The sequence below is a fragment of the Nanorana parkeri genome, unplaced genomic scaffold (assembly GCF_000935625.1).
Source record: "Nanorana parkeri isolate BGI_ZX_2015 unplaced genomic scaffold, ASM93562v1 scaffold543, whole genome shotgun sequence".
Classification (NCBI taxonomy): Eukaryota; Metazoa; Chordata; class Amphibia; order Anura; family Dicroglossidae; genus Nanorana; species Nanorana parkeri.
Genome location: NW_017306811.1, coordinates 643,564 through 654,780, shown reverse-complemented (window position 1 = coordinate 654,780; position 11,217 = coordinate 643,564). Strand labels below are relative to the sequence as shown.

The 11,217-nt window shown below is 43.2% G+C and overlaps 1 protein-coding gene across 5 annotated transcripts in view; it reads left to right on the top strand.

The window, feature by feature from the left end:
• The window catches only part of KCNIP4 (potassium voltage-gated channel interacting protein 4), a 478,128-nt gene that overhangs the window by 393,918 nt on the left and 72,993 nt on the right, over positions 1 to 11,217 (top strand). Inside the window, exon 2 of one of the 5 annotated variants that reach the window (XM_018561750.1) lies at positions 10,599 to 10,700. The exons of the other annotated variants lie outside the window; for them this stretch is intronic. Coding sequence (XP_018417252.1) covers positions 10,599 to 10,700 — 102 coding nt within the window. The remainder of the gene's footprint in view (positions 1 to 10,598; positions 10,701 to 11,217) is intronic. 5 annotated transcript variants of the gene reach the window in all.

Sequence of the window (11,217 nt, the reverse complement as noted above, 5' to 3'; positions counted from 1 at the left end):
CCCCCCCCTCTCCCCCTGCCATACCAGGACACATGAATGGGTGCTTTTCCAGGGTTCCCCCCTGGAAAACCACTTTGTCCCCATGCTGATGGGGACAAGGGCCTCTTCCCCCAAAGCCCTGGGGCATTGGTTGTGGTGGACTGTGGGCAGGGGGCTTATTTGCATCACATCTCATTTGCATTATTTGTACCCAGATGCTGCCCCCCTTGTAAATGAGTAAGGGGTACTTGTACTCATTCACTAAAGGGTTAAATAAATTGTAAATAAAGAGACCAGACTGGGCTCCGCCCAGTTGTTGTCATTCAGTAACAGCACACTGTCCTCAAATGACCTGAGGATGCTGGGCTGTCATTGAATGACAACAACTGGGCGAAGCCAGCCGTGACATCATGACTGGCTCTGCCCAGTTAATTACGTTTGCGGGGAGAATGGTCTGCTTCAGCCATTGCAAGCATATGTGTTCGGCTCGGCTGGGCTGTTCGTCCGCCTTCGGCTTATGTATGGGCTATTGTGAAAAGCCCATACAGCAGCCCTTCGGTTCGTCTGAACCGGAGGGCTCCGGCGGCCAAATTGGCCAGAAGGATTAGCTGATGCTTTGGCTTAATCCTTTGGCTCAATAGTGAATAGCCCTCTGTATCTTTTGTTATACTTTGAGCTTTTGTGCCAGAGTATCACACTCAGAAATTCTCAATTTCTCAAACTCAAATTCTGACATTCAAACGTATACTTTATTGTGTTTTAAGGAAAAATTGATTGCTTTTGAGTTGTGCTTATAATATGTTTATGGCACATTTACCATAGACTCACATTAAAATGCTTTTACATTTTATAGAGTGATAAAAATGGCTGAAACATTACAGAATATGGTAGAGTGGAAAGCAACAATAAATGAAAAGCTACCAGTGTTTCATGATCCAGTTCATATTTCAAAAAATGCGTGTATGAAAATATAAATGCATGTGTACACAACCATTTAAAGCAGGGGTCTCAAACTCAATTCACTTGGGGGCCACCTGACAAGTTTTCTTCTCTCATCGGTGCCGCTTGCTAATTTTTATAAAATGTCATACTACAAAGCAAAATGTAATTGAAGAAAATAGGTCACCAGCACTCCATAAGTTAAAATGAATGAGTCCTTTTAATGGACAATGATGTCACAGAAATCCAACATGAGCCGACGTTTCGGGGCCACACAGGGTCCCTTCTTCAAGGCAAGAGATGTATCATTGTCCATTAAAAGGACTCATTCATTTTAACTTATGGAGTGCTGGTGACCTATTTTCTTCAATCTTAAATATGGTGTCAGATTCCTCGCATCACCTTTCAACATCTCGTGGAGTCAATGCCAAGAAGAATCGCCGCAGTATTGAAGGCAAAAGGTGGCCCAACGAAGTACTGATGGGGTGGTCATAATAATCTGACCACTCATTTTATGTCTGCATGTGTTTATAATGTCAGTATACACTATAGTGCCAAAAGTATTGGGACACTCCTCCAAATCATTGAATTTAGGTGTTCCAATCACCTCCATGGCCACAGGTTTATACAATTCTAGCCATGCAGACGCTTCTACAAACATTTGTGAAAGAATGGGTCGCTCTCAGGTGCTCAGTGATTTCAAGCGTGGTACCATGATAGGTTGCCACCTGTTGCTACTAAATATTCCACGTTTTCGGTATCGGCCTGACATTTTTTTCATTTTGGTTTTGAAATTTTCATTTCGGTGCAACTCTACAGGCGTCCCAATACTTTTGGCAATATAGTGTATGTGTTTGTGATGGTTTCTTTGTATGCAGTGTCAGTATATTTTTTGTGATGCTGTGTGTGTTTTGTCAGGATTTCTGTGAATGATGTCAGTATGTGTGTTAATGTTTCTGTGTGTGTCAAATGAGTATGTATACATGTGTATGTGTGTGCAGTGTCAGCATGTATGTGTTTTTTCCCACGGGTTTTAATTTAAATTTATAGAGGACCAATGGATTCACACATTCACTCCACAAAGAAATGCGCACATACACAAACACACACACACAAAAATATGCACACACAAATTTGCAAATATACGCACACCCCCACAAATACAGAAATACACACACACTAATACACACACACAGAAATACACACACAATAATACAAAATAACACGCAACAAAATACCCACACACACACACACACACTCACACGTATTTAAAATAACACAAAAAGAGCCCCTTCACCTACTTACATTTTTTGCAGGAAGGGGGGCACATTCTTTGGTGGTCCAGTGGTTGGGGGCACATTCCCTGGTGGTCCAGTGGTTGGGGGCATATTCCCTGGTGGTCCAGTGGTTGGGGGCATATTCCCTGGTGGTCCAATGGTTAAGGGCATATTCCCTGGTGGTCCAATGGTTAAGGGTATATTCCCTGCTGGTCCAGTGGTTGGGGGGCACATTCCCTGGTGGTCCAGTGGTTAGGGGCATATTCTCTGGTGGTCCAGTGGTTGATTAGTATTACCAGCAAAAGGTGCAGACTGTATTAATCAACTACTGTACCACCAGGGAATGTGTCAAAATACATTGTGACAGCGTGCTCCGGCCCAAAGGAAGGATGCCTGAAGGTGCCTGAATAGTTCCACACTTATGAGTCAGGTCATGGAAACGTCTCCATAGACTGTAATGGGGTCATGTCTTGCACTGATGTAAGTGGTAACCTTTCCAATGACCACCAATATAAAGAGGATTTCTCCAATGACAAACAATCATCAGGATAATTCTCCAGTGGCCACAAATATAAGATTACTTCTCTACCAGTGCCTGGTCATCTCTGAGTGCCAGAACCTCTACTGCTACCGGCAGTTGGTTTGTGAACATTGAAGGACTAGCCTTGTACCCTAAGCTACGCTGCCCCTGCCCTGCAGTGCAACATGGTGGATCATAATCACAAGGGGTACAGTCCTCTGCAGTCATGCAGGATCTTATGGTCCAATTAGCAAACTTGACTGCTGACTGTGACCTTAGAGGACATTAGCATGATTCCACGCCTTTCACTGCAGAATCCTTATTCAATCTGCCTGTTACATAAGCGACCTGTGAGCATTCAGTCACTAAGACTCGCCACTAGTCAGACCATTGCCATTACTCTTAAACTTAGAGACCGCCTCAGTTCTTATTGATGCCACCTGTTCCATACTCAAAGGTCTAGTCTAGGCCCCTTTTGAAGCCCCTCTTCTGAGTCACACAATGCTTTAGGCTAGGAAGTCTACATTGCCCCAGGTGCTGGCTCTTTGTAATGTCCTTGCCTGCCGCGAGCCGTATGCGTTCCAGCGTGGAACGCATCGGCCGCATCACAGAGGCCACTTCCCTCTTGGAGGGGGAGCTTCTCTGCTCTCCACCATGGAACGCGGAAGTGACATCACGGCCGTGTCACTTCCGGGTTCGCGGACTATTTAAAGGTACTGTGGACGCTATGGAAGCGTTCCACTATTGTGCTCGATGCCCTACACAAGCCAGGAGCTCCACGAACCACACACACCTCTGGACCTTGATCTACCTGACAACTAACTACTAGGAACCGCAAGTATTGGTAACAAGTGGGGGATTTGTACTTGCCCAGTTGAACTGTCTAACTACTAAAACCCTTGGCTAAAGAACCAGTACAGTATACTGTGACAATCTGCTCGCTTGTTCATTCCTGCTTGAACGTGTGTATATACCTTTATTCTGGATCAAGACTGTTACATAACCTCTGATTCTAACTCTCTGTGTACTGACCCGTTTAGTGCTGAGTTGTGTACACAATACTTTGTTCAAACTTCCCCACCTCACTTGTGGCAAATGATGCAAGAACCCCTCACTCTCCGTTAAGATTGAGAGAGACGCCTGGGGTTCAAGCCTGATTGCCATACCCAGCCTTCAATCACCTTCTCAAGTCCGCAGCTGTGATCCATTGCCCCGTCCCAGCAACAGGTGCATTACACTCTTATACTGTTATACCAATTTCCGGTATTACAGGGCATTCTGAGAGGTTAGTATAGTATACATTTCAAGCAATTACTGTATACGTGTAGTTATACCCCCAGGTGCTGGCTCTTATTATTTATTACAGGTATGTATAATGGTCAGGCCAACTATTGTTGTAGAAAAGGCAACTCTGACAGCCATGGACTGAAGTGTATCATAAAATCATTTCATAATAAAGTGTTATATCCTCTTAAAGGGTAAAGAGCCAATAAGAGACACAAACAAAGCCAAAGGTTGCCTGCCCAAAATAGAAAAGATATAACAGGTAGCTGTTATAACGGTAGCTTTTCTTGGAGGAGGTTTTGTGGTCCCCTTGATTTCCCAGAGCAGACTAAAATAGATCAGTGTCAAATGTTACATCTCTTGTGTAATAAATTGCATTTCCCTCAACAACCAGCAGGCAAATGTTGGCTTTCATTATATTAAGTAGAATAAATTACAAGTGGAATCTGGTTGGTTGATAAGTCACATAATGTGTTTATCTATAAATCTTACCAAGCATCATTTTATATAATTTCCATGTATATTACATATGACAAGTAATGCATTTCATACATCTGGTAAGTTTAAGGTTATTTATCGTTTCCCAGAGCATGTTTGTAAAAAATATTCCACAAATAAATTTCCTTTGGGCATTAATTATCGCTCTAGATGTTACCATGTTACCATACCATGTTAAAGACTTATACCATGTTAAATTCAGTTAAGGTGGGGAGAGTGAAAAACACTCATGCCCATAATTCAAGCCAACCTGTGCCACTGAAGCTGTCACTGGTCAGCTCTATTGATTAGGAACTCAGCAAACACATAGCATCGATCGCTGACTCCCCGATCTTCTCCCTGCAGAGAGTGGCGACTGTCAGTCATCACTCCCTGCAAGGATTCCTCCTACCCCTCTCTATTCCTCCAGCCTTGACTGGAGGAATGGATGGGGAGGAACGGGCACAGCTGGCTCTGCCTCCAGAGAAGCAGTGCCAGCTGTCAATCAGCCAGCAGGCTGGATCTCAACAGTATTGTCGGGATCCATTTAGGCTGCAGTGTGGCTCCGCGCTCTCAGCATGTAGTGGGCAATAGCCCGCTATATACTAAGTTTTGGGTCACCGTGGGAGACAATAGTACATGTCCTCTCATCACCCTGAAGAGAACTATGGCCAAAAAAAAGTTAGGCCATAGTTCTCCTTTAATTACATGTAAAAAATATATTTAATGATGTATTAATGATTAATGAGCTGCATAAATGTGTGTATTTTATATCTGCCTGGAGTTCAGCTTTAAAGTGACATTAAAATCAGGAGAAGCTAGTCTGCATTTAAGTACCCTAACCATTAACTTATTTGTGTATCCTCAAATCATCTCTGAGTTCATACTGACACTGCCCTTCCTTCTAGAGGGTGGCTACTTTTGTTCCCCCATGGTCCCTGTGTGTGTTGTAAAGTAGCCACCGCTCCAAGCTCGCTCCAGTGATTGACTACAATCCCAAAACAAATTAGTAAACTAAAGGTGAGATTATAGTCCATCACAGGAGTGAGTTTGGAGTGGTGGCTACTTTACAACACACACAGGGACCATGGAGAACAAAAGTAGCCACCCTCCAGAAGGAAGAACATCGTCATCACCAATTCAGAGATGATTTTAGAATCTACAGCCGAGTGATACACAAATAATGTACGGTATTGTTAATAGCTAAGGTACTTAAATGCATTTTTAAGCGTTAACTCCTGAGTACAGTATAGTGATTTTGGGGGCAACCACATATTACATTTACGTTTTTTTACATTTTAGAGTGCCCTGAGATTTTGCATACTTTCAAAGGGTGTCGTACCTGAAAAGAGGTTGTGAAATGCTGATCTAAACCATCCTATGGTATGTGTGAAACATAATCCTGAATGCTTAGCTTGGTCTCAACTTTATTTTAAAGAGACCCCGTCACCACTTAGTACTGTCAGCAGCCTGTGTAGTTCAGGCAGTCTGTATTGCTGGCTGCAGCCCTGACTGGCAAGGGTTAATCAGATTGTGTCTAGCTGGCTGCAGCACTAGTCTAGTCAGCTGTGGCTTAATTAATCTAACCACACACCTCCTGCTCTGGGATTGGCCTCGTTGCTGGTGGTGCCCTATTTAAGCATCATCAGCCTGTTCCCCAGTCCGTGTGATATTTCTTGCTATACAATATATCTCCCTTCAAATCCTGTGTCTGGAAATCTTGTTTGCAAAATTGTAGAAATGTCACCAACACACCACACCACTCCAGTTGACAAGGATAGTACTTATTGGAAATCGTGTTTGTCTTCGGTTCTGACCTTGGTCTGTCCCTGGTTTATGCTTTGCTTTCTGCCAGCCCTGACCTCAGCTTGTGCCCGAATTACCCCTTCCAGCCTTTGACTCCAGCTCGTCCCTGATTACTCTCTGTTCTCTCTACTTCGGTCCGTACCTTGGTTTTGCACCTCTGGCCAGCCTGTAGCTTAACCAGTTCAGAACATATAGTTTAAGTCCTGGAGGTATCCAAGCACCGGTAGGCGTGCTTGCCTTATTGGAATGGCAGCTGCTATAGGTGAAACAACTCGTCACTATTTGCTCTGACAGCGTGTGTCCACTGCTGGTCCTGACAAGTACTTCTTGAACTAAAGGCAGGCAGGAAAGCTGTACTGCCTAAACCTTCCAGTCCACCTGCTGTGCCACCCTACCCTAAACCCTACATCATCACAGCATAGTTATCTGATTAGCACTAAAAGCCCCCTCTTGTAAGCCTTGACAGTGAGCTTACTTTTCAGTGCCTTTAAGCACCAATCACATGAGTGTGTTCTTCATGTTGTTGAAATGCTGTCATGATGTGTGTCTATTATTCTGTAGTATTACAGTATTGGGTACATGTCTCTGCAGCAACCAAAGTTTCTGCTAGTACTCTAATTTCTCTGTCTGTCTTTAGTCCGAGTATCAAGTGGTGACAGGGTATCTGTAACCTACCTCCTGAACCACTCAAGCTTAAAGGATAAAGTGCACTTATCCTTTGGGCCCATTTAAGGTGACATCCCTGCTCCCTCGCAGTGCACAATTGAATTAGTGGGTTCCAATGGGCCTAGCCTCGGTTGTCCATTTTTACATCCTGCAGCAGACATCTCCTTCGCCTGGCTGTCTGACTATGGGGCTCACCTACCTTTTATATCCCGGCTGAGCTTTGTTTAAAGTGCACTTATTCTTTAACCAAAAAAATAACTTTAATCTCCTAAAAACTACCATTAACCTTAATCCTTTACCCTAACTTTAACTTCACCCCTACCCTATGTCTCTAACTGGGCAAAGGAAAAGGGTCACTTAACACCAATAGCTTCCTTAAGGTGCCCATACACCTTACAACTGTAGCGCTCACCCCCGAAGGAGCCGCTGGATGAACAGGTCCATATCTAGTCAGTCTAGGGATAGATTTCCAACTGCCCCATTAGCATTAACCGCCCTCTTCCTGTGCCCATAAATTGAAGTCCGCTCCAATCGTGAGATGCTGGTTAAACAGTTTATTCACTTCTAATTAGGGAGAGAGGGTATAGGGTCTAGGTGCACTGGCCTCCATAGCTCCAGACTCCCCAGATCTTATCTTCGTGAAGTACATCTCCACAATCCATGGAAGAACACTGACCCCAATCAGAAGTCCCTCTGAATACCAGTCACTTCAAAAGCCCACACGGGTCCTGATTCTTCCATTCTTACAGGCATTCTCCTGACTGCAAACTCTCAAGGAGGCCTCTCCTTCAGCAGCTCAGCCAACTCCCACCCCCAGGCCTCGGCCTAGCCTAGGGGCAGACTGAACAGGACCCAACCTCAGTCCATGGCTGGTCCAGGCAAGAGAGCGAGCACATGGCCTCCCACCAATATATATATATCCTTTGTCAGCAGACATCACTGGCTACAACAAGCCCAGTAACTGGCTGCTGCCCTGTACACATATCACAGTGTCACCCATTGGCTGTCCCATAATGTGACAGAGTCTCACTCCGCCCTAGGGGGTACAGACAAGGTTGGACACCTGGGATTACCATGTGCTGGCTGCTACAAAATTCAACCAGGCTGCCTACAGCCCTGACTATCACTAAATAGATAGTAAGCACTTCACCAAAGGTGATGGGCGCTACACAACCATCGCAAGACTTTAGTTGTGCGATGGTTGTAAGGTAATTAAAATCTTGTACAATCTGCCCATCTTGGACAGGCAGATCGTACTTGCGATCATCGCAAGCACTCCCTGCCGAGGGGAGGGCTTCCGATGATTCCAGTGCTGAGCGGGCAGTGTGCGCTTGCGCACGCCGGCCCATTCGGCATTTGTCTTCCGAGCACGCCACTAACCCTCCGAAAATCATACAATTCTCGGTGGGTTTTCGAGCATGCTCGGAAGACAAAAGACGTGCGACCGTACAGTAGAAACGGTCGCAGACCTTCCATACACCTGCCGATTATCGTACGATAATCGGCAGGTGTATGGGCACCTTTACAAATATAGAAAATTGTCAGGTTTTTCATCATTTACTGAAAAATGAAATATCAGTTGAGTTGGGTTTTCCCTTTAAAAATCTGGCATTTTATCAGAGGGATTGTGAAAAATGCTGAAGGTTATTAGAAGTAGGAATGCTGAAGAGACTCTGTTTACAAGTTTTAACTCCCCATTTTCCACATGAATGGTTGTACTACTGTCCAGTGTTCAAATCGGCTGAAGTCAGCGGATGATTATACTGGGTAAATGGAAGTTACTGAAGCTTTACCAAATGTACGAGACATGTATTAAATCACTTTGGTCTTCCTCAACATACAAAAATAGAATTGTATTCCTAAGTAGGAATAAGAAGCTCCATATATTGGGATGAAGCAAGAGTGGCTTCAGACATGGTATGAGTTGGTGAACATGGTCCCCATTGTATTCCTGATACTACTGAAGCTGAAACCAAGTGACCTGCTCCTCTCTATTTACAACTTCTGTTGAAATAGATACTTATAAAGTTATGATAAGTAGTAGTGCTCCTCTACTTTGTGAAATATAAAACAGCTCTTTATAAATCTACTAATAAAATCTTAAAGACCACAAAGGGTGTTCAATGTCTTCTGAATAGCTATCCTTCTAAAGCAGCCAAAACTGCGTTATTGAGTTTAGAAAATAGTGCCATCTAGGGACGCTAGTGGCATCTGAACTGCTTCCACCAGACTATAGGTGGGGTGGAACTTTTATAAATGAATCCCTATGCATTGAGATTCCACTTGTTTATTTGTCATTCAGAGGGAATGGAACAGAGGAATTTAACAAAAAATACAGGTGCAAGAAAAAGCTAACACATGGTAACACTCAATGTATAACAGAAGGTAACTGAGAATATAAGAGCCACTAACTGCCATCCCCCTCCTCCCCCCCATTCCTCAAAGAGAGAAGAGAGGCAGAGAAGAAACTGTTTGCGATATTAAAGGATTTCCATTTTCTGCTCTTAGGCAAGACTTTTACTTTTAAATGATTAAAGTGCAACCCCAGAATTATTAACCCTTGCAGTGGGGCTACCCAGTGACAGCCCAATTATTCAACCCACTTCCTCTGAGCTAAGGCCATCGTGGACACAACCCCTGGGGGTGCATCGTCATACCAGCCTGGGCTCAGAATACTACTGCATGTGTGTGCTGTTCAGTGCAGGAGTATGTTGATGTACCATTGCTGGACCAGTCAGAAGACTCTTAAAAAAAAGTATGTACTGTATATAGGTTTTATGCAAAGTTCAGGGAGAGGGTGCCCTGATGGAGGGGAAGCATAGCACAGGGTGGGGCGTTTTGTACTCTAAAGTGGAGCACAGGTTCACTTTAAATGCTTGCGTAATGTTTCTTTTGTCTATAGCGGTGAAACATTATTCAAAGTGACGCTGGTATTGTGTGTCTCGGAGCGGCATAGCTTTGAGTGAGTACATAATTAAGGGAGGAGGCAAAAAAATCAGCTTTAGTAATAGTATTTACTTTCCTAACGACAGAGCAGGACCAGGCTGTATTTATCAATGTCTCTGCTATTCCAACCGCAATATTGCTGTCATTTTTTTTTTTTTTTTAATGAAAAGGGATTTGAATATTTTAGCACTTTATTTTCTTGCCAAATATTTTTGAGTTACTTTGGAGAAGTAAACATTTCCAATCTGTTTTCATAAAAGGGAAAATGTTTTGCTAAACTGTCATTTATCTGAACAAACCTGTTGAAAAACATTGGGGATTCAGAGCGGTGTACCGTCTGCCTGCCTGCATGGAGTAAATTACATTGAAAGCATTGCATGAAGTCGCAGACTACAGTGTTTATAATGAATGTTGATTAGCACGACAGCAAATCTTTCCAAAATATGTGCAAGTAATTTTCCCAGCATACAATTTGGAACAAAATTACCCCTATAATGAATTACACGCACCTGCCATATATCTGGGATGCCCGTTTTCTAAGCCGCACTATGGATAAACATCTGGATTCTTATTGGCTGCTAGGCACAAACACCTCCAAACTCTGCAATGGATTTTTATAAATGGGCTCAAATAAGGAGCAAGGGGAGCATGAGTCATTTCAGCATGCCTTCATTCAATTTTCAACCATGACATGTGTCTTCCAGGGTACCTCTATGATAAAAACAGCACCACATGTAACTTTAAAGAAAGGCTGCTGAGATTCCTACCTTGCCTGGATGCCAAAACAACTTCACAGGAAATGCAAAGCAAGTTTCCCTTCTTTAATACCATATTCATAAAATGCAATATGAATGTGTCTGTCTTTAAAGGAAGTTTTTTTTTGGCCGAAGATAAAATAGTCTCTGTATTATGCACGTAATGTGCTAACCTCTACTGTAACGTTTTCAGAGAATCTTCATAAATGCTTAATTTTTAACTGATCTATCTTCACACAGCTGCAGCGATGTCTCATTTCTGTAGTGAGGACCTACGGCAGCGTTTCCCTAACATATTACTAGCACTGATTGAAGAATATCCCAAAAACTCACATAAAAGTATTTAATGGCTCATGGCTTGGTTCAAATTAATCTACTGCTATCTACACAGGATCTTGCATCCTGCTAAAAGAAAAGCACATCTAAATTATGTTTAGTAAAGTTCTTCCGGTAACGCACGTTTAATTGCATAAACATACAGATCTGCAAAATGCTTCTGCCATTCCTGTAGCAGAGACTTAGGCGTGTGTGCATTTTTATGTGTGTAGATACATAAACACGTAAAATG